The following is a 24,525-nucleotide window of genomic DNA, read 5'->3' on the forward strand; positions in this document are numbered from 1 at the left end:
TGAGAAGAAAAAGGGAGAAAAAGACAAGTGGAGAGGTAAGAAAAGGGTGAAAATCGGCTGGAGACCGATTGAAGGTTGTGTCCTCTGCCTTAAAATGCGAGAGACGCATTAATAGAAAATCTCGTAGCGTCGTGACGTTGCCTCTGCTCCATGTGCGCGTTCATCTTCAATTCGTAGCGTTGCAACACTACATATAGATTGCAACACAACCCTGTTCTTCATCAAATGAGTAGCTACTGTCTTATAGCCTTGCTCAACGCTCGTTTGAATGTTGCGATGCTCTGTCTAGGGGTGTTTTCATCCAGTCACGTCCTCTTGAAGTCCAATTGCTCAAATTAGCTCCTAATTACTCCAAATCAACCCCAAATAGCTCGTAACGACGAATTCTACCTTCAAGATGCTCAATGTCTAGAAAATCATCAAATAAACACATTAAATATAGTAACAACATAGAATTAAGAAGAGTAAAATAGCACAATTTTGGTGCTATCAGCAGGTTCCTATGGGAAAAATAGACATCTCTAACCGTTAGTTTGGTTAGAAGAGGAAACCATAACTGTATTTAAATATCCCAACATCATTTCAATTGTGACTAAGACTGTTCAGTACACTTTTTTATCACTCACCTATTGGGATTTATGTCCTAAAACCTCGTAGTTAATTTTTTGTTTGATATAATAATTGATTATTTTAAATATGCAATAATAAGTTATCCATTACGGGAAAAATTAAAGGCTATTTTTGTTGGAGTTGATGCCCTAAATCTCGTAAGGTCTTGTAGTTTGTGAACACCTGTATGATCAAACTTTGTGATGTAATAATATGAGATATTTTCTTCATTGTTGTCTATGAAATATGAGATATTTTAGTTGCATTAACCACAAACCAATAACTAAGATCCCCAGTTATCATTGTAACTTAAGCATGTATGTGGAGACATACAAGTGGATCATGCCTTAAGTGATAACCTAAATGGTCTGTAGTATATGGATAAAGGAGGGAAACCTTATCTTGGTGATACTACGGATACAACCCAGTTTGTAGATGTTACAAGTGTTGAAAAGGACTATAGATGGTCTGATCTTGATCATTCATGTGGAGACATGCGAGTGGGGGTATCCTATACAAAGGAGTTTGTATAAGACCAGACCACGAAATGTTTAGTCTCGCTATATAATGTTGTTCATGATAGAGACTTCCATTTCACTATGATGACCATCGGTCACATGACCTTAATCCTGAATGAGTTGGGAACTCCTGCCTATGAAGGTGGTCCTTTGATTTGCATGGGTGTAAGTGACCAGATTGCTGACTCAAACCTACCACTTTGGGGATTCGTCTGATTGGGGAGCTAGGAATTCAGCTACACAATATGGAATTCACTCCTTCCCCGAACCAGGGGTAAGTAGATAGATTGCTCCCTTAAGAGTTGATTCCAGGGCTTGAACGATGTGGCGCCACACCCCGAGAAGTGTTCACTCATAGTAGGACTATGATATATTGTTCATTAGAGGAATTAGTGGTATTTAAGAAGTTAGATGTAACAACAGGGACAAAACGGTAAATTGGCCCAGCTATACTTACGAGCGATCTAGGAAGGGTTATCGTACTATTGATTCGTTATATCTAATAGACACAGAAATATATCTGTAGTGAGAAGAGTGCAGCTATTGATGTTTAGTGGAGTGCCCACAATTAACGGATGGTGGATTTCGTGATTAAAGAGTTTAATTAGTTATTCACATACCGTTGGAGCTTCAAGCTACAGGTCCATAAGGTCCCCTTGATAGCTCAATGGATTCAAGTTGAGAATAAATTTTTGGGTTAGTTTGAAGTGCTCAAATTAACAAGAGGGAATTTGATTATATATGATATAATTAATGGTTCAATTATATGTGATATAATTAATTTGACATATTAGATACATTAATTAGAGGAATTGATATAAGTATGATTCATATTAAATCAAGGAGAAAAGAACTATGGTTTAAATATTACATATGATGTCATATTAAAACTATATGTTATAAATATAGTATGATAAGTTAGTTATTATATTTATTTATAATAAAAACAATTATGAGATAATTTTTTAGTTGGTTTTTTCTTTTCTCCATTAACTTTGCAAGTGGGAGGTTAATTTCAGTTTTTAATAACTGAAGAATAAAATGAAAAGTGTTTTCATTTTATTATACGATTGCTTCATTATCGATTTACAAATCGATCGCTCACAAGAGAGAGACTATACGATAGCCCTCATGAGAGATTAAATGATCTAAAGAGATTACTAGACGATTGGCTAGACGATTGCTCACGAGAGCAAAAGATACTAAACGATCAAGTACCCACTGTCTATACGATAGACAAAACCTTTCTCCCACTTACTTGATCGTGTAGTTCGATCGTACTTCCTCCTTTCATCTATCAAATTTACACAGAGCCCACACCTCCTGGACTCTCACTCCGAGAATACCAAGGTTGCCGAGTGGTAGTGTCGAGGGGTTGTTGTTTGAGGATCAGACTGTTCGTGGTTTTGACGACAACGAAAGGTTGCTAGACGATTGCCCACGAGAGCGAGATATTGTCAAACGATTGCTCACGAGAGCGAGAGATTTCCAGAAGTAGAGTTCTTTAAAGGTATGTCTCTCAATTCCTTTTGTACCATGCAAACTTCATTCCTCAACTGCATGAGCCTCTGCATCCGAATGTAGCCATGTCCTTTTGAAGCATGTGGACTTGATCTTATTGGTCTTATAACACTTAAGTCGTGAGCAAGACATTCTTACATCCTCGCAACCACTGACTATTTTTCAATGTGGGCCAAGGTCATCGCCCAGAGAGAAGCTAAGAAGGAAAATGTAGTGGACTTCATCCGTACTCACATCACCTATTTACAGTATTCTCAATCGAAACGGATAATAGGAGGCAGTTTTCCAATGGCTTAATGGATAAATTATGTGAAAAATTCAAGTTTAAACAATACAAGTCATCAATGCACTCCAATGCAACTACAAATGGGTTGGCAAAGGCATTCAACAAGAGTTTGTGCAGTCTACTAAAGAAAATTGTTTCTAAGTCGAAAAGAGATTGGCAAGAGAAGATTGGAGAAGCATTATGGTCTTATCGAACAATTCATCGGACCCCTACAAGAGTTACAACATATTCTCTTTATTATAAAGTGGAAATCGTTCTCCCTCTAGAAAGACAGATCCCATCACTCAGAATGACAGTGCAAGAGAGGTTGACCACAAAAGACAATGTCAAATTATATCTTCAAGAGTTAGAAGTGCTTGATAAAATACAATTGGAAGCTCAACATGAATTGGAATTGTACGAAGTAGAAATTTCCAAAGCCATTGATAAGCACGCGAAGCCTCGATCTTTTCAAGTTAGTGATTTGGCACTTGTTGTAAGAAGAGCCATTATCACGAGGACGCCTACAAGAAATAAGTTCATGCATAATTGAGATGAACCTTACATCGTCAAAGAAGTCTACACAAATGAAGCATGTAGGATTCTATCAAGCTGGATTAAGAATTGGCCTAATCAACAGCAAGTTTTTAAGAATTTTTATGCTTGATAAATATGTAACAAAAAAAAAAAAAACTCCTTATTGTAAGAGTATAAACTGCAAGGTCCTTCTGGCCTGCATAAGCTTAAACAGTGAATGACACAAAAAAAAACTCTTTGAACTACCTTATGACTTGATCCCTATTTATTGTAAAGGGTATGTAGGGAGCTTAAAGGAATTTAAGCTCAGTCCAGTTAAAAAAATAGCAAAAAACAAAATCTTGTGAACTACGTTATGACTTGATCCCTATTCATCATAAAAGGATATGTAGGCAGATTAAAGAGATTTTAAGTTCAGTCAAAAAATTCCTTAAACTACGTTATAGCCAAAGTTTCGTTCATTTAAATATGTATAAGCTTCAATTAAACAAAAAGAAACAATGATAAATTACATTCAATCTAAGAAATCAGCATGAAAAGCAAAACATTAGGGAAAAAAAGTTCTATTACAATTCCCTTCGTCTCGTAAAGTGAACTAACAACAAAAGCTAGATAAAAGAGGTATTGAATCAAGGATTCCATTTGAAACTCTTCAACTCCTTGCGCAGGCTTTCTAAAGATTCTCGTAGTGTTGATAACATCCGGGCATCCGCATCATTAAGGGTATGGATGCATTCGAGGTTGTTGATTTCTGCACAAGTATATGAGATCTCACATTGCTTTTGAGTTAAGTCTTTAGCATTCTTGGAGATTAAGTTAGAGGGTTCATTAGATTCAGCACGTACAACTTCGAGTTCCACTTCCAATTGAGTTGTTTGTGTGTATAGTTGTGTGTGTCGTCGCTCAAAGGTATCCTTCTCTTCGAGCATGCAACTTTCATCGTCTCGTAATGTCTTTACAAGACTATTCTTCTCTTCCAACTGACTATCTTTAGTTACTTGAGTTGTGAGTGACGATTGCAATTAGTTTTGATTCTCGATTCCTTTGAAGTAGCCTCCCATAAATTCTTTTAGAGAGGCTAGGTATCTTTTTTTCTTTCTACCATCACATCAAAGTTTTTTGAATTTTTGGTACACGATTGTTGGCATGCTCAAATGGAGTACAAATATTGCTGAAAGTTCTCCCATAATGTTACAATAGTTTGTTGTCAAATTTGAGAAATTAAGTTGTCAGCATAGAAATGGAAAACTTTAGAGGCCAATGCGAATAATTTCTTTTGAGCAGGTCGAGAGCACTCGTTAATGGTCGTGAGGCACAACTTCATATTTTGCTCATTTTGGATCGTAGGTAAATCCTCGACATGAATTGTAATAGGATTAGGAGCTTGAGGACTTGTCATAGATTCATCACTATGTTCACTTTTGTCTTCCTAAGCCGACTTATCCTGAGAAGGGTAGAAAAGAACAAAATAAGTTAAATAATGAAAGTAAAAGAAAAAAAGAAAAGAATAATAAGGGAAATGAAAAAGAAAAAAGAAAAGAATAATAAGGGAAATGAAGGTGCACACAAAGATGACTCAACTAAACTTTTCATGTCGCTTGAAGTTTGAAAATTATCAAGATCGACTTCAAGAAATCGCCCATTGTGGTCAAAGGTATCTTTGGACGGTTTCACTCTTTTCGATTGATGATCTTCATGGCTTTTTGCCCTTTATAGGACTAATTTGAAGCACGTGTCTATCAATCAAGTGGAGTTGTTTCCTCCCGAAGTTAGCTCTACTTTTTTTGGGGAGTTTGAGTTGAGCTAGAGGAGGAATCATGCTATCTACATATTTGTATGTGTTCTCCTCCAAGTAGTCCTCATCTTTGTTCTACCACAAAGATCTAAAACAAGTGGTGACATGATCCCGAGGATTTGACGTAAGAGTTGGAAGCAATACTTAAGATTTAGAACCATGATGGACACAAACCCTCCAATGGTATAAGATGTTGTCCAAGTTAACCTCCTAGGTATACCCAATATTGTTTGGAATATCCTAATAAAATCCAAACTAACAGCCAAATCGATAGGGACTATAAGGTTCAATGATTAACCTATCTCCATAGCGAGAAGATATATGGCATGACCTAAGGCTTGAAAAGAATGAGAAGCAGGCAAAAGTTTGAGATGTTCTCTTTTCCCATGTATTGGTTTCGATCCTCATGCTGAAGATTCATGTGATAGGCTGTGGATTTGCTTTTTTGAATTAGTTCGCAAGTTTCATATTCATCAAAATATATGGCTTTGCCTTCATCAGAAAAACCAACCATTCTGGGCCCTCGAACTTCCACTGATACTTTATAATTAGTACTAAAGTAGTGGGCCAGCTAGAAACATAATGCATTGGAAAACAAGCATCCATATGCCACACTTGAGAAGTGGCCTCTGAGACTTTACCTAACCCATGGTAAATATTAGTCAAAACATAAACTGCTAGGCTAAAAGTGATTCCTTCAGCCATTAAAGAGGTTGCTCTAAAAATGTCGGGTCAAACGTTGTTGGCATTCCCTTGAGGAAACATAAAGGCACAGAGCCAAAAGGAAAGGAAGGCCACAAATATGTCTAGTCCCACCATTCCTCTCTAGTATGGAGCTCAAAAAACATGTTTTCTCCTCTTTTATCCAATTACAATATTTAATGTTTGTGCCATATGGTTTGTCGGTTGAATTGGAATGAGAAGTTTTCTTCTGCTTTGGTTGGGGTGGCTTTTCATATTTCTGGTCACCCTTAAACAAAAAAGAAATCCAAAAGATGATCCAAATATGAGAATGACACGATCGAGTAACAATTAGCACATAATAAGCGTGAAAAAGATATTCATAACTTTAGGGGAAGTGTCTCCTTAAGTTGATCCAGTCAACTCGTTGAGGTAAGGAATGACCTTTTTATAAAATCTTCCTTTGATGGAGACCTCTCAAGGTCCAGAGGTCCCATAGGGAGATAGATAGTTCTCTGCTTCGAGTGTGAATGGTGTTAGTTATTGGACTCTAAGCTTCATAGAAGGCACGGATCACGTCATTATTACGATCATAAATGTAGAAGGAAGCTAATGGCAGGTCAGTAGATTCACCGTCGCTCGTAAACCCGTGCCTATGCAAATAATATTTATAAATCACCAAACTAACTGATAGTACAACGACAAGTCCGGGATCAAACCTCAGGGAAGCGCGGAAGATTAGTTCATCTAACTTGTTTTCAGTTAAACTGCATTCGGGGGGGGAGGGGGTTGGTACGGTTGGATAATTGAAATTGTGTGAAAATAAAAATGCAAGAAAAAGTAAGATAGAAGCGCAAATTAACCGAGATGTCTTCGTTTAGAGGAATGAATTTTTGCAATGTAATTTAGATGATCGACCCAATTTATGACTTAAAATTTCTTGTTTATGCTTAGCCAATTTGATTGGGAATCCTAACCAATGGTCCTAATATCTAATTATCAAAATGCATAGAAAATAAATCTGCTCCGTACAAATTACGAATCGAATTTAAGATCTAAGGATTACACTAAGATGAGTTTTTAATTCTAACGTCTAATTATGAAGGAAATTAGACATGAGGTTTCCATGAGCAGCAGAGGATCATTATAAATTCCATTCGGAGTTGAACATAAACAATTATAGTACAAGAATGGAAACTAACAGGTCATACACAAATGAAATTATAACATGCTAAACGATAGAATCAAGGGATAGAGTATGCATATCTTTTGAAGAAACATTTTTTTGAAGAAACCAATCAAGTTAAGTGAGAACACCACCACAATGGTTACCTTGGTATTCTCGGTGGTTGAGAATCAGAAGTTATGAGCTTTGTATGATCTTAGCTTGAGGAAGAGACTGAAGGATAACGATCGTATAGACGATCGATAACAAGTGGGAGGATGAGAAGGACGTCTATTCGTATAGACGATGTGTCTCGCATCGTGTAGTAAGATGGCAGGCTTATCAATATAGACTTAGTCCAAGTGATGGTTACTAGATAGATCAGCTGATGAAACTATCAGATAGTCACTGTGAACGAGATTGTTTAGTACCTCTGCCAGCTATCGACTTAGGCAAAACTCTTTCACATGATAGCTTTTTTATCCGTGAGTTCTTTCTCGAAAAGTGGCAACTCTAAAAAATTTAGGAAAACATTTTTCCTTATTTAATGTGATTACAATAAAACCACCAGATTAACCTCCCACTCAATTCAGTATTAAGAAAAAGTTTTTAAATTATTCATCATAATATTATTATTATATAATAAATATGATAAAACAACTTACCGTATATATATTTATCACACCTTATAGTTTTTTTTTTTTTTTCAAATAAGAGTTTTTAATTGCCCCCCCATAAATTTGGGAGTTACTTGAATATAAAGTTATTATATGCTCCAAATAAGTAAACAATAGAGAGAGAATGGCGGATGGTAAAATAGAGCAATCTTATGTCCCGTAATTGCTAAAACTGATAAGAAATATGCGAATTGACAAGCACATCATCTGCCATAAAGCGGTTTAATTTACCTTTTTGTGCAGAGAGAAATGCGCATGGCCGCATATGAAATTGCGATCCCAAAGGCACAAGCGTCGTGCGCTTGAAGATTGCGATCGCAAGTCATGCGATCGTGAGAAATTTCTTAAAAAGGTGGCCGCATTAAAAACCTCGCATCAAGGTGACAACATAATAAATCATGATAGGATAGAAAGCTGATAACGGTCGATTTCGAATTTAGTTGACAAGCCGTTAAAAGCCACACTGTAGCAAGTACACTCAACTTTTGGTGATCATTAAACGGCGCATCAGAGTAGGGGAATTAATGCCACCCATCATTGCAATCATTAGCAAGAAATGTTGCTTCACCTTGAAATCTATAAATACCGAAGGCCACCAGTGTAAAAAGGAGTTAGAAAGTTAGCCAGGTAGTTCATTCTCACACACACTTATACATAGAGGACGAAGAGAGCAAGGAGAAGAGGAAGCCGAGAGACCATTCCCAGATAGATCCAGAGACCGTCAGAAAGCGATACAAAGGAAATAGGGCTAACACTTGCGAGAGCAAGAATCCACATTGAGGACAGAGTTGAAGTGATAAAAGAGCAGTGTAATAGGCCACGGGAAGCAAGACATTGCTTACCGGGCTTATTATCTCTTACATCCATTTGTTATTTTGTATTCAATACTTTATTTACAGAAAATGGAAATCTCATTTCAATCTATGTTCAATCTCTCCATATCACATATGAGTAGCTAAATTTCTGAATGGGTTGAGAAGTACTTAGCTAGCATGACTTAAGATTTACATTTTATGTGATCATCTTGTCTTATGCATGCATCATTCACCCTTTGGACATACTTGAGAGAGTAGTCTAAAGATAGAATCTAGATTTGAGAGAGTCAGATTAGAATCTAGGCTTGAGAGGGTCAGATTAGAATCGCATAAGCAAGAAATAGAAACTTTGACATAAGTTCTATTTCTATTTACACATCGCATGGGCCCTAGAAACAGGAATGATTGTATGCGGTCACCTTGTTTTATGTGTGCATCATTCATCATCGCATAGGCAAGAGTAGAGGCTTAGAAATAAGTCCTATCGACTGTTTCGCATACACATCGCATGCGTCCTAGAAATAGGAATTATGGCATTCTGCATGGAGAGATGTAGTATTGATATTTGTGTATAGCATGATCGCATAACTTGTGCACAATCTTAGTAAATGTTAGTTAAACCCCTTCTCAACTTCATCGCATACTCATTATAACTCTACGCTTTCATCAACTATGCGTTCAACTCCATCGCATAGGAAAAATCTCAATCAAAACACTATCCACTTCATTTATTTTTACTAACGCAATAGAATCGAAGAGTCTATCGCATATCTACTTAGTAGTCCCTATGTTCGACCCTCGACTTACCAGGAAACCTAAGAAGGTTTATACTTTGGCCTTGTTAGGAAAACTTGCATGATCACCGCATAACACACATCATCGCAAACTCACACCATAACACATCACAATTACGCGCATCAAGTTTTTGGCGCCGTTGCTAGGGACTACGGTATATATTGCACTAACAACAAACCTCTTTGATTTTCTTTGCAGCTTTCGACCTCTGTACAGTGTCATTCCTTTGGTAAAGGAAGAAGCAAGCGTCACATGAGCAATGGACATGCTTCTGAGCCCAATTACGACCCAGAGATCGAAAGAACATTTCGAAGAAGACAGAGAAACAACCGCCAACAACAAGGAAGAACTCACAGAATGGTTGAACAACCGAAAGAACGAGCCACGAATGCAAACAACATAATGACAAATCTTATCCCCCTGGGAATGATCGCAATAGACCCATCTGGGACTATGCATCACTTATCTTGTATGATTTCTCCCCAGGAATCATGAGGCCAGCTTTGAATGGATCAAGGTTTGAGATGAAGCCGGTAATGTTACAAATGATCCAGACAATAGGAAAGTTTGGTGGATGGCGTGGTGAAGATCTGCACGGCCATCTCCGAAGCTTTATTGAAATTTGTAACACTTTTTTATTCCTTAATATCTCCGATGAAGAAGTTCGACTCACGCTATTTCCATTTTCGTTATGCAATAAAGCAAGAAAATGGGCGTATTCCCTCAAACCAGGAGAGATAACTTAATGGGAACAGGTTGTGGAGAAGTTTATAAAGTATTTTCTTCCTAAAGAAAATGCCAGAAGGAGGAAGTTAATCACAAATTTTGGACAAAAAGAAGACGAATCGCTCAGTGATGCATGGGCGAGGTTCAAGAGATTAGTGCGTGACTGCCCACACAATGGATTACCAGACTGCCTCCAAATGGAAATTTTCTATCATGGATTAAATTCTGCATCGCAGACAGCTGCCAATGCGGCAGCAGCAGACGATTTGCTAGATAAGACTTATGATGAGGCAAATAACATTCTTGATCGCATATCGAAAAACCATGAGGATTGGCAAGAAAATGATCAACGAGTAAAATCCAGAGAAGGTAATGCAAATAATGGTGCCATCGCATCTTTTCAAAATCAGATGAATGCGAAGATAAATTTGTTACAGGGCATCACAATCAACAATCCTGGAACACAAAAAGGGCAAGTCAACGCAATAGAACAGACAAGCACAAGCTGTGCTACATGTGGAGAATCGCATTCAGTTGAAAAGTGTCCACGGAACCCGTAGTCAATCTATTTTGTCAAGAACAATCCTTTTTCAAATAGATACAACCCCGGGTGGAGAAACCACCCTAATTTTGCTTGGAAAATAACTAACAACAAGGGTATCAACCTATGGTGCAAAAAGAAGGACCACCAGGATTTTTTCAATGAACTAACGGTCAACAGCAACAATATGCCAGCAACTCTCAAGCATCGCCATCATCCTCTCTGGAGAACCTATTAAAACGGATTGAAAAGAATGAGACGGTCTTCTAGAACCAAGCGACTTCCATCCACAATCTAGAAATCCAAATAAGATAGATTGTGGGAGAGCTGAAAAATAGACCGCAGGGGATGCTACCGAGCTCAACTAAACTCCCATACAACTCGGGTAACACAGGGAAAGAACACTACCATTCAGTCACCCTACGAAGTGGAAAGACGAAGACAGAAGTAAGGAAGGAGCCTAGTAGGACCAATCTGAATGCGATGGAATCAAAGAAACTGTTGACGCAAAATGAGTCAAAAGAGCCTGAGATGATGGAACCTGAAGTTGCGACCACCTCTAAGCCTCCAGACCATGGAACAGTGAAAGTACAGTTACCGCCATTCCCGCAAAGACTGAAAAAGAAGCAAAACGATGAAGGTCAGTATCATCGCTTCCTGGAATATTAAAACAATTACACATCAATATTCCATTTACAGAAGCGATAGAGTAGATGTTGAAATATTTCAAGTTTTTTAAGGATATGGTGTCAAAGAAAAGAAGCACAGGAAAATTCACTATAGTGGTATTAACACAAAAATAAAACACTATAATCCCACCGAAGATGCGCGACCCAGGCAGCTTTACGATACCCTGCTCAATAGGAGGGATCTACATCGGTTAAGCATTATGCGATCTTGAGGCAAGCATAAATTTAATGCCCCTTTCAATCTTCAAAAAATTGAATGTAGGATAGCTGACACCAACGACGGTGACTCTCCACCTTGCTGACAGGTCCCTAGTTCACCCTGAAGGAAAGTTGAAGGATGTCTTAGTCACAATCGATAAATTTATTCTACCTGCAGACTTCATCATTCTGGATTATGAGGCGGACAAAGATGTGCTAATCATATTGGGACGACCATTTCTGTCTACTGGTCGTGCCCAAATAGATGTGCACAAAGGAGAGATCACGATGAGTATCAATGGAAAGAAGCTTAGGTTTAACATCATCAAGGCGATGAAGTTTCCAGAAGATGAAGGCCTATCAAAGTCTGACAATGAACACAGTTGCGATGAAGAGTTGGAGTCCGAAGAAGAAGATAAAGAAAGAGAGGATGCAATAGCATCCTTAGAAACCTGCCATGTAATAACGGAGATAGTGAACAATGAAGACAAGTTGAATTTGAATGAAGAGAAAAAAACACAGAAACCTTCCTTAGAGCAACCACCTACCTACCTTAGAGCTGAAAACTCTGCCAAATCATTTGAACTACATTTTCCTTGGCCAGAATGAAACCTTGCCAGTAATAATATCCTCTGCGTTACTGAAGAAAAAGAAAATGTGCTACTCAGTATTCTGAACAAGTATATTAAAGCAATCGGATGGACGCTAGCAGATATAAGAGGTATTAGCCTGACGTAATGCATGCACAGAATTCAGCTCGAAGAAAACCAGAAAGGCTCTATAGAACCTCAACAAAGACTGAACCCTGCAATGAAGGAGGTTGTTAAAAAAGAGATCATTAAATGGTTAGACACAGGTATCATATATCCTATCGTCAACAGCACGTGGGTTAGCCCCATGCAATGCGTTCCCAAGAATCGCAGAATGACAGTAGTCCCGAACGCAAACAACGAGTTAATACCCATGAGGACCGTCACTGTTGGCAGATTTGTATGGACTACTGAAAGCTCAATGTGGCGACGAAGAAAGATCATTTCCCTTTACCTTTCATTGATCAAATGCTAGATCGACTAGCAGGAAATGACTAATTATGTTTTCTTGATGGGTATACAGGCTACAACTAGATTATGATCGCACCAGAAGACCAAGAAAAGACCACATTCACCTATCCATATAGAACGTTCGCTTTTCGCCACGTGTCGTTTGGATTATGCAATGTGCCAAGCACATTTTAGAGGTGCATGATGGCAATCTTGTTCGAGTATCTCGAGGACTTAGTGGAAATCTTTATGGACGGTTTCTCAGTTTATAGGCATGTATGAAGTCTGTCTAAAAAACTTAGAGAGGATACTAAAAAGATGTGAAGAGACCAATCTAGTACTGAATTGGGAGAAATGCCATTTCATAGTTAAAGAAGGAATTATGCTCAAGCACAAGGTTTCAAAGGAAGGGCTAGAGGTGAATAAAGCAAAAATTGAGGCCATTGAAAAACTTCCACCTCCAGCAAATGTGAAGGCTTTAAGGAGTTTCTTAGGACATGCAGGGTTCTACAGACGATTTGTGAAGGACTTCTCTAAAATAGCTCGACCGTTGAATGTGTTGCTAGAAGCTGATAGAACTTTTGACTTGATTCATAATGCCTCAACGCATTCAAGTCACTGAAGGATGCATTGATTATAGCGCCTATTTTGATCGCACCCGACTGGACAAAGCCATTCGAGCTGATGTGCGATGCTAGCGGTTATGCGATGGGAGCAGTTTTAGCATAGAAGGAAAAGACAATGTTACACCCCATCGCATATGCGAGCAGAACATCGAACTCCGCCCAGGCGAACTACACCACCACAGAGAAGGAGTTTCTAGTGGTAATCTTTGTGATTGAAAAATTCAGACCTTACTTATTGGGATCCAAAGTTATAGTTCACACCAACCACTCGGCAATAAGATATTTAATGACAAAAAAAGATGCAAAGTCGAGGCTAATCCGATCGGTTCTCCTCCTCCAAGAATTTAATTGGAGATAATCAACCGGAAGGGAATGGAGAACCAGGTCACTGACCATTTATCGAGATTAGAGAATCCTGAAGTAGACCGCATTCAGTCGGAGGTGAACGCATACTTCCTGGATGAACAGTTGCTTAAAATTGAGGAACTACCCTGGTACGCAAATATTGTCAATTTCTTGGTCTGCAAGCAATTTTTGGAAAATTACACATCCCACCAAAAGAAGTGACTCATTCATGAATGTAAATCCTATTACTGGGATGAGCCGAATATTTACAGAAGGGGACCAGACTAGATCTTGAGACTCTATGTGCCAAAGACTACTTTTCAACGCATACTTTTTCAATGTCATGACCCACCCTATGGCAGGCATTTCGAGGGATAGTGCACAACAGCATAAGTTTTACAAAGCGGGTATTATTGGCCAACTCTGTTTATGGACGCTCGAGACTATTCTATGAAATGTGATAAGTGCCAATGCACTGGAGACATTTCAGAGAAAAATCCAATGCTGATGAACATCATATTGGAATTGGAACTTTTTGACATCTGGGGCATAGATTTCATGGGACCATTCCCACCATCAAATGGTCACAAATACATTATATTGGCCGTCGATTATGTTTCAAAGTGGATGGAAGTGGTATCATGCATCGCAAACGATGTGGCAACAGTCTCCAAATTCTTACAGAGAAACATCTTCACTTGTTTTGGCATCCCACGTGCCATAATAAGTGATGAAGGAACCCACTTTATCAATCGTATCATTAACAAACTACTGCTCAAATACAATGCCCATCATAAGATCACCACCGCATATCACCCCCAAAAAAATGGACAAGCCAAGTTTTCTAATAGAGAAATCAAGCTGATTTTAGAAAATGTGGTGAATCCCTCACGAAAGGACTGGGCCATGAAGCTTGACGATGCCTTGTGTGCATATAGGACTGCCTATAAAACACCCATAGGCATGTCCCCATATGCATTGGTGTTTGGGAAGGCATGTCACCTGCCACTAGAATTAGAGCATAAGGCGCTGTGGGCAGTGAAGAAGCTTAACTTTGATATGAAGGCTACAAGGGAGGAGAGAAAACTTCAGTTACTCAAGCTGGACGAATGGAGACTTCAGGCATATGAAATGCCAAAATATACAAAGAACGTACAAAGCGTTGGCATGACAAGCGACTGTGCGAAAAGAATCTCCAGGTAGGTCAGAAGGTCTTGCTATTCAATTCTAGGTTACGACTTTTTTCGGGAAAATTTAAATCGCGCTGGTCTGGGCCATTCATAATTAAAGAATTATTCCCGCACAGTGCGGTTGAATTAACAAATGAAGAAGGGACCAACGCATTTAAGGTAAATGGACAAAGAGTTAAGGTGTATCATAGAGGAGATTTTCAACGCGAGAAAACTTCCGTGGACTTGAGGAATCCAGAATGAAGAAGAAAAGTGTAGTCCCTACGTCGATAAGCAACACAAACTCATCAGGGACGAATCCTTTTTTTGAGTATCCTTTTGATACTTTTATTTCATGAATTTATCTTACTTTTTGCATAACCACTACTCTTTAGAATTACCAACTCTTTCTTTCATACTTTTTATCCTCTTGATATTTAGCACTGATCATAGTGAACGATTACGATGGAGCAACGCGATAACCTCAAAACACGTGATCGGTTCGATCAGCCCATCGCAATCAAGGAATCAGCCCACCCCAAGAAGGGGTGCGATAAAAAATGATGCGGGCGACAAAGAAAATCTGGGGGTTGTATCTCTCCTTGCTTCATCTTATTTCAATTTTGCACTCCTCGCATTTTAATTTAATATTGCTAAAGTCTATTATCGCATCTTCTTTAGTTTGACTCAATCTGGATTTTTTTATTACCTTATTTAGTCGTCGCATTCCTCCTTATGCCAATTATGACTTCAATGATAAAATTCATGCCTTTATTTCTTATCGTATGTACTAGAGTCAAAATAATTTCAGAACAATCAATTCATGAAACATTTCTAAAATTTAGCGGTCTACTAGCTTTCCTTCAAAAACGATTTTTACGAAATTTCCTAAGTTCATCGCATGACGTATTTTGTCTCTCAGCAATGAGGACATTGCTGTGTGTAAATTTGGGGGCGCTAGTAATGTTATTTTCAACCTTGTTACTTTTAGAAATTCAAATAATAATAATAATAATAATAATTATTATTATTATTATATAACGTTGAGATCGGATCCTACTCGTAGTTGGATGTCTGCATGACACTGATGCATTATTTTATGTGATGGAAATGTGGAATGAAATGCGGTGAAGGAATTGCGTTGAGCAACAAGTTTTCTCAGTGGAATCCAAGTATAAACCTCACTAAGTTTCCTGGTAAGTCTAGGGTTGAACTCAAGAACTTAGGAAAACAGTTTGCGGTGGTAATTTTCAGGAAGACTTTGCGGTAACCGGTAACTCAAATAGTTGTTGGTGTTGTTGGTTGCGGTAATAAAATAAATAAATGCGGTGGATTTGAGAAAAGTTTGATTATGTGATAGATGCACTGAGTATGCAGATGAACAGGTTGAGAAGGTCTTTAACTAGCGTTACCTAGGAATGCATCAAACTATGCGATCATGCTACACTCATGCAACTGCAAATCATTTTCCAATGCAAATCAGTGCTCCTAAGTCTAGGACGCGTGTGTCGAATGCAAAAGTGTCCATTGAGCTTATTCCTAAGTCTCTACTCTTTTCCTATGCGATGATGCAAGATGCACACAAGGACAAGGTGACAGCACACAATTATATCCTATCTCTAGGATGCATGCGATTCGTTAATAGCAAACAGTGCTTATTCCTAAGCTCCTATCTCTTGATTATGCGTTCTAATCTGACTCTCCCGAGCCTAGATTCTAACCTGACTTTTCCAAGCCTAGATCATGTCCTTAGACTACCCTCCCGAGTATCTCTAATGGACGAATGAAGCATACATAATACAAGATAATCACATAGAATGAAGATCCCTAGTTATGCCGTGCTTCTCAACCCATTCAATAGATTTAGCTACTCATGCATAATAAACAGAGAGTGAACAAATATAGAGAAGTAAATTCCATTTCTATAGATGAGTTTGAGTACAAAATAACAATGGAAGATAAGGATAGAAAGTCTGGGAGCAATCCCTTGCTTCCTAAGGCTTTTACACTGTCAACTCTATTCGGTTCAAAAGATTTTCCTGCTTCCGCAGAAGCTGGCCCTCTCTTTGATCTTGAAGCTTCCGGCACTCTCCTAAGTTCACCGGAACGATCTATCGGCAAAATCTCGCTTCTCTCGGTTTTGCCTTAAAATAAAAGAAAATCTAAGAACAAAGCTTATCTATCTCAGGAAAAATTCTCTAACTCTCCGAACTTGCTGAACCCCTTTTCTGAAGGATGCCTTCGGTATTTATAGAGCTTCGGGGTGAAATGGGCTTCTCTCTTATGATTACACAGATGGGATGGCTTTAATTCTCTGATTGATGCGCTGAATATTTGTCACCAAAAAACTGAGTGTACTTGTTATCGTTAGCGGCTTGTCAACTTAATTCGGATTCAATCGTCATCATCTTTCTGTCCCATTGTGATTAATTATGCTTTTCACCCAGATGCGCCCACCAAGTTGTGCCGGCTCTATACGGCAATCCTTCTTGAGCAACTCATTAATTATGCTTTTCACCCAGATGCGCCCACATAAAAGCCTTGCAGTAATGCTATGCTCGACCATTGATTTCTTGTGATCGCGCTTTCCATCCTGCGTTAATGCATATTCTGCATAAAAATACCAAAGTTAACTGTTCTTATGTGATGAATGCATGCGACCACAATGTTATGAACTTAATGCTTTTTGGATGCAATCTAACATATTTTATCAACACAAACCTTCATTGTTTAACAACTTAGCACTGTAATAACGTGCATTTCTGCTCGTTATCAGACACCCGTGTGGGCAAGCCAAAACGAAGGTGGGAATCGTGATCAATGCATAAACCAAGTAATAGCAACTCCGCTGCCAAATAAAGAAATGGACATGAGTTTTGATTGAGAAAAAGCATCTTGCTCATTGTTGGATGTCCGCATGACACCCGTGGGGGCAAGCCAAAACGAAGGCTAGGCACTTGGATCAGTGCGAGATCACAAAAAGAATATTTGAATTGCGCAAGGGTAAAAATCACTTGGAACACCCTGGTTAGAGAAAGTTTGAAATAAATCATACGATATCCTGGAAACGAGCAAAGTTTTTTTGAAGGTTAAACTTGCGGTCCCTAAAAATTAGAAATATTTTAGGAAGAGATCAGGATAAAAATTAAGAAGGCGCTGGTTCATGAAATTTGAATAAGGCACCTTGACAAGTCTAGGTAGGGTAAAAGCGATTGACTTTTTAAAGAAAATTTTTAGTTTATGCTTGAGGACAAACATTGTTTTAAATTTGGGGGTGTGATAACTGATAGAAATACAAGTTATTACAGCTCAAATAAGTAAAACAATGAGAGAATGCGATGGTAAAATAAGCAATATCTTGTCCGAAAGCGCTAAACTGAAAGGAATTGCGATCGCAAGCACTCATCGCATAAAAGCGGTTAATTTACCTACTTTGTGCAGAGAGAATGTGATGGCGCATATGAAATTGCGATTCAAAGGCACAAGGCATCAGCGCACTTGAAGATTTTGATCGCAAGTCATGCGATCGTGAGAAGTTTCTTAAAAAGGCGGCCGCATGAAGACCTCACATCAAGGTGAAAACATAATAAATCATGATGGGACGGAAAGCTGATAACAGTCGATTTCGAATTTAGTTGACAAGCCATTAAAAGCCACACTGTAGCAAGTACACTCAACTTTCGATGACCATTAAACAACATATCAAAGTAGGGGAATTAATGTTGCCCATTATTACAATCATTAGCTAGAAAGGTTGCTTCACCTTGAAATCTATAAATACCGAAGGCCACCAGTGTAAAAAGAAGTTAGAAAGTTAGCCAGTTAGTCCATTCTCGCACACACTTATACATAGAGGACGGAGAGAGCAAGGAGACGAGGAAGCCGAGAGACCATTCCTGGATAGATCGAGAGACCATCGAAAAGCGATACAAAGAAGAGAGGGCCAACACTTGCGAGAGCAAGAATCCACATTGAGGACAGAGTTGAAGTGATAAAAGAGCAGTGTAATAGGCCACGGGAAGCAAGACATTGCTTACCGGGCTTATTATCTCTTACATCCATTTGTTATTTTGTATTCAATACTTTATTTACAGAAAATGGAAATCTCATTTCAATCTATGTTCAATCTCTCCATATCACATATGAGTAGCTAAATTTCTGAATGGGTTGAGAAGTACTTAGCTAGCATGACTTAAGATTTACATTTTATGTGATCATCTTGTCTTATGCATGCATCATTCACCCTTTGGACATACTTGAGAGAGTAGTCTAAAGATAGAATCTAGACTTGAGAGAGTCAGATTAGAATCTAGGCTTGAGAGGGTCGGATTAGAATCGCATAAGCAAGAAATAGAAACTTAGACATAAGTTCTATTTCTATTTACACATCGCATGGGCCCTAGAAATAGGAATGATTTATATGCGATCACCTTGTTTTATGTGTGCATCATTCATCATCACATAGGCAAGAGTATAGGCTTAGAAATAAGTCCTATCGACTATTTTGCATACACATCGCATGCATCCTAGAAATAGGAATTATGGCATTCTGCATTGAGAGATGTAGTATTGATATTTGTGTATAGCATGATCGCATAACTTGTGCACAATCTTAGGAAATGTTAGCTAAACCCCTTCTCAACTCCTTCATCGCATACTCATTATAATTCTATGCTTTCATCAACTCTGCGTTCAACTCTGTCGCATACGAAAAATCTCAATCAAAACACTATCCACTTCATTTGTTTTTACTACCGTAATAGAATCGAAGAGTCTATCGCATATCTACTTAGTAGTCCCTATGTTCGACCCTAGACTTACCAGGAAACCTAAGAAAGTTTATACTTAGGCCTTGTTAGGAAAATTTGCATGATCACCACATAACACACATCATCGTAAACTCATACCATAACACATCACAATTACACGCATCAGTCATCTCATGAAACATATAAACCATAGTTCTTTTTCTATTTTATGGTACTTAATGTAAATCATATTTACATTAATCCTCCACTTGACGTATCTCATACATCACACCAATTATATAATTCAATTTCCTTTTGTTAATTTGAACACTTCAAACTAACCCCAAGAACTGATTCTCAACTTGAATCCATTAAGCTACCAAGGAGACCTTATGGCCCTGTAGCTTGAAGCTCCAATGGTACGTGAATAACTGACTAAACTCTTTAGTCACAGGATGCACCATCTGTTAACTAGCGGGCACTTCACTAAAGAGCGACAGCTGCACTATCCTCACTACATATATATTTCAGTGTCCATATCAACTAATCAACAATGTGATAACCCTTCATAGATCGCTCGTAAGTACAGCTGGGCCAATTTACTATTTTGCCCCTGTAGTTACATCTAACTCCTTAAGTACCATTGATTCCTCTAATGAACAATAAGTCATAGTCCTACTATGATTGGGTCCCTTCTACCAAAGAGAGAATGTGGTCACTATCATCAAGACCCGGAACTAGCCCTTAAGGGAGAAATCTATCTACTTACCCCTACTTAGGGAAAGAGTGAATTCTGTCTTGTGTAACTGAGTTCCCAACTCCCCAATCAGACAAATCCCCAAAAAGGAAGGCATGTTGAGTTGGTAATCTGGCCACTCTTACTCATACTAATCAAAGGACTGCCTTCAAAGGTAGAAGTTCCCAAAACACTCAGGATTAACGTCATGTCACCTATGGTCGTTTAGGTGAGATGTAAGTCTTATACAAACTCATTGTATAGGACACCCCCGCCCGCATATCTCCACATGAATGGTCAGGATCAGACCATCAGTAGTAGTTTACAACACTTGTAAACCTCTACAAAGCAGGCCATATACGTAGTGTCACTAGGATAATGTGGCCTTTATCATTATACTATAGACCTTTTAGGTTATTACTTAAGGCATGATCCACTTGTATATCTCATATACATACTTAAGTTTACATACAATAACCACGAATACTGTTTATTGGATATGAGTAAATGCAAATAAATTAACTCTTATTTTAATCATAACAATGTGTATAAAGTTTACAAACTACGAGACTCTGGGAGAAGTAGGATACAAATCCCAACAAATTAAACAATCAATACAGTTTTTCTCTAGGTTGCTAGTAATAGTACTTTTTGCCTAACTAACCTATTTCTTCCAATGAGATTATCTTATAAATACGTGTCAGATATTACAAGGTAATCTCAAAGCATTAGAAGTACATGACAAAATTATTGGGCGTCAATCAACAATTAAAATCATGCAATTCATACATATAGATTCAGATCAAAACCCATAAGCAAGTACGAATAATTAAATTGAAATCTCATAAATTACATCAAGTTTCTCCGAATCCCTAAACTAAGAAACCAAAAATCTTACCTTCCCATTAGGGATGAGAAGTTACAATCCGACATTACTCGATTAACTACTAAAGAAATGAAAAATTGAAGGAAAAGGAAGAAGGATGAAGTCTAATTCCGACCTCCATCGATTAGGCCTCCCAAATTCAGCATAATTTGACCTAGGGCTAAAGAGAAGTATATATACAAATCAACGCAACAGTGCAACATTTGGAACATCATTGCAACGCTAATGCAGTTGAAAGGAAGCGTTAGCAAGAAGTCCAAAGCATGGTCCAACGCTCACTTACGCGAGCGCCTCACTGCTTGTCCGTAAATCGTCGCAACGCTCTAAAGAAGAATTGCAACATTGACGCTTTTGTCTTTCAGTGTTGAGATGTGTTAGAATGGTGGTGATGATTCAACTCTGAAGTGCTGCGACGCTTGGGGCAGTGTTGTAACGCTCCCTTACACTCCAAGCTTCTGCATTCAAGCATTGAACGAGCATTAGGCTTAGGCCAATTATGAGCATTGTGATGCTCTGATAAGGGTATTTTGGTCATTTTGATTCCTTTGAAGCCCGAATGCTCAAATTAACTCCAAATTGCTTCAAATTAACCCCATTTTTTGCCAAATGGTTAATTCTACTTCTTGATTGCTCGATACCAACAAAATAAGGAAATAAACACATAAAATCCATTAACTAACCTAAATTAAGCTAGGAATAATAGCTCATTTTGAGAGCTATCATATACCCCCAACTTAATTCTTGCTCCTCCCGAGCAAGGTAGAAACACAGAATCAAATAGAAAATCATAAAAAAACGTGCTAGCTTAATTTGCAACGTTGTTACTCCAGTTTCAACAGTCGAATCGAATGAAATTTGTAATTAAGAATGAAATTCAATTACAATCAATCAATGAAACACAAGTTTAAGAATGATTCTCAATCTGTTCATGCATGAGTGAGCCTAGAGTTTTGCTAGTTAAGCTTGCACAACTCGGAAGAGTTTTATAAGGTCCTCATCCAATTTTCTCGCTACTCTGATTCGGTTATCGACCTTGGACATACCACACTTGCAAAAAAGATGGCAATACTAAGACAAGGGTGCCTAAACACACACACAGAGACAACATAAAAGACATTTCTTTTACCTAGAGAGCTAGATTTCACACCCTACCGTCGGGAACCTATCACTCTTTTCTTGTGACCTAACTAGAGACGGTGGAGGTAGCTCTTTTCACCTTTATCCATGCACACGCACGCACTATTTTTTTGCAGGCACGCTAGCAAATGCCTCCTTTTTTAATTTTTCTATTTTTTTTTCAGAATTGCAACTAATTTGGTTTTCTTTATTTTTTTTTTATTTTTTTCTCTTTTCAAAATAGTCCCTATTTTATCCATTATGTCTAGTTTTTCTCTAAAACAAGTATAGTTACTCCTAATTCAAAGATGGACCTTTCGGGTTGACAACAAAAATACAAACTAGATAACCGAATTCTAAGCATGCAAGACTTTAATTCTGCAAAACAATGACTTAAAGATGCATGGAAGATAAGATTTTTTTGTTTTTTTTGAAATTGGGCTAAAAATCATGATCATGCTGCCCTAACGTTCTTTCATGCAAATTTCATCACAGGAAGAGTGTGTCATAAACTATCATGATAACAACAGACAAACAACAAGCAAGGCAATCAAGCTCACAGCATAGTTCGAGCATAACGCTCAAGGACCCCAATTTAATAAGAACTACCCGACAGGTACCCCACTCCCAACTTAAAATAATACATTGTCCCCAATATATCTCAAATAAAGCTCAATAATATAATAAAGAAAAAGGCATAGAAAGCCTCACCTGATAACAATGTCGCACACGGGATGGTGGTGGTAGTAGACTCGCCTTCCAAAAAGATGCTCTCCTCTCTTCTAGGTTGTCCCTAAAAAACAAAAACAAAAAGAAACCTAATCTAGAAAACAAATAAAGAAAGCAGTAATTAACTTTTTTTTCACCTTGCTCCCTCTAGGAAAGGAAAATTTTTAACATCGATTGCTCTACGTGACTTGTCCCCTATCAAGGGACAAATAAATTCTCGTATTTCTTTGGTCCTTTCTTGGATGAGTCAATATAGCCTGGTAAGGCTATAAGACTTCTCATCTTCTAAAGAGCACTAGACAGGTCAAATTTTGGCTTTTTACAATATGGCAAAAAAAGTAAAAAGAAAGAATCAAAAGACTCAAGTGACCCAAAAGAGTCAAAACAAATAAAATACTCAACAGACTCGTGAGGACTGGGGAAACAAAACTCGAATATATACAAAATATCAGGAGTCAGAACAGGGTGAGGTTTTTCGACCTCTAACTCTATCACCTGGATGTCGTCAGATTTAGGCTCAAAATTCTCCTTAACCTCACAAATTAGCAAGCATGGAGTGACGTCCTCACATCAATCGAGTAGCAGCACCCCGCAAGGAACTCAACCTTTGAGGTATAGGCGATGGACTGCTCTGGTGTGCTCTCTAGTTCCTGTGTGGTCTTCATTAGCTGGGCAACATGGGTGATCAATCCTTGCTGTTGAGCTTGAAGATCTTGCTGAGACTGAAAAGTACTATTAGCAAGTTCAGAAATTGAAAGCTCTAAATTCATACTTAGGCATGAATCTCTAGAAAGTGGTTCTTGCTCCTCCACTGTGTCGACATGGACTACCTCATGCCTCTGGGTCTCTGAAAAATCAAAGGAATGGTTTGGAAATAGCTCGTCCGGCCTCCCTGCTAAAGTTACAAGCCGAGCAACAAGGTCACTCAGACTTTGCAAGTTAGTCTTAGCCTCTTCCTCGAGGCAAAGACTCTCCTGCTGGATGCACTCGAACTCTTGCTGCCTACAGAGGTTGTCCTACTCAAACTTAAAAGTTCTGTTAGCAAGATCCATAGCCAAAGTCTCTAAAGACATACCTGACCCTGAAGACTGAGCGTGAGTCGACTGGTGTGGTGCTGTGAAAGAGCGCTTTGCTCGTAGTTGGATGTCCACATGACACCCGTGGGGGCAAACCAAAATGAAGGCTAGGCACTTGGATCAGCGCAAGGTCACAAAAAGAATATCTAAACCGTGCAAGTATAAAAATCATTTAAAAACACCCTGGTTGAAAAAAGTTTTGAAATAAATCATGCGATGTCCTGGAAACAAGTAAAGTCTTTTTGAAGGTTAAACTTGCAGTCCCTAAGTTTTAGAAATATTTAGGAAGTGACCAGGATAGAAATTAAGAAGATTTTGGTTAATAAAATTTGAATAAGGCACCTCGAGAAATCTAGGTAAGGAAGAGGCAGCTGACTCTCTAAAGAAAATCTTTAGTTTATGCTTGAGGACAAACATTGTTTTAAATTTGGGGGTGTGATAACTGGTAGAAATTCACGTTATTACAACGCAAAGATATAAAACAATATGAGAATGCGACGGTAAAAATATGTAAAATCGTGT

At 38.3% G+C, this 24,525-nt stretch overlaps 1 protein-coding gene and 1 non-coding gene across 2 annotated transcripts; one reads left to right on the plus strand and one right to left on the minus strand.

The window, feature by feature from the left end:
• Window positions 1–10,178: 10,178 nt before the first annotated feature.
• LOC120089621 lies at window positions 10,179–10,285 on the minus strand. Its single transcript, XR_005485294.1, has one exon. It is a non-coding gene; the product is annotated as a small nucleolar RNA R71 (small nucleolar RNA).
• A 4,221-nt stretch (window positions 10,286–14,506) lies between these two features.
• On the plus strand, window positions 14,507–14,976 carry LOC120088989. Its single transcript, XM_039046428.1, has 2 exons — window positions 14,507–14,742; window positions 14,850–14,976. Exons 1-2 carry the CDS (start codon window positions 14,507–14,509, stop codon window positions 14,974–14,976), a joined length of 363 nt encoding a protein of 120 aa, XP_038902356.1.
• The last annotated feature ends 9,549 nt before the right edge of the window (window positions 14,977–24,525 follow it).

Source organism: Benincasa hispida, chromosome 10, assembly GCF_009727055.1.
Source record: "Benincasa hispida cultivar B227 chromosome 10, ASM972705v1, whole genome shotgun sequence".
Lineage (NCBI taxonomy): Eukaryota > Viridiplantae > Streptophyta > Magnoliopsida > Cucurbitales > Cucurbitaceae > Benincasa > Benincasa hispida.

Excerpts from the sequence above, each read along its gene's own strand:
- LOC120088989 (XM_039046428.1), top strand. The coding sequence starts at position 14,507 with ATGTCCCCATATGCATTGGTGTTTGGGAAGGCATGTCACCTGCCACTA. Across the intron at positions 14,743-14,849 it reads TGTGCGAAAAGAATCTCCAG|TGCGGTTGAATTAACAAATG; the intron begins GTAGGTCAGAAG and ends ATTCCCGCACAG.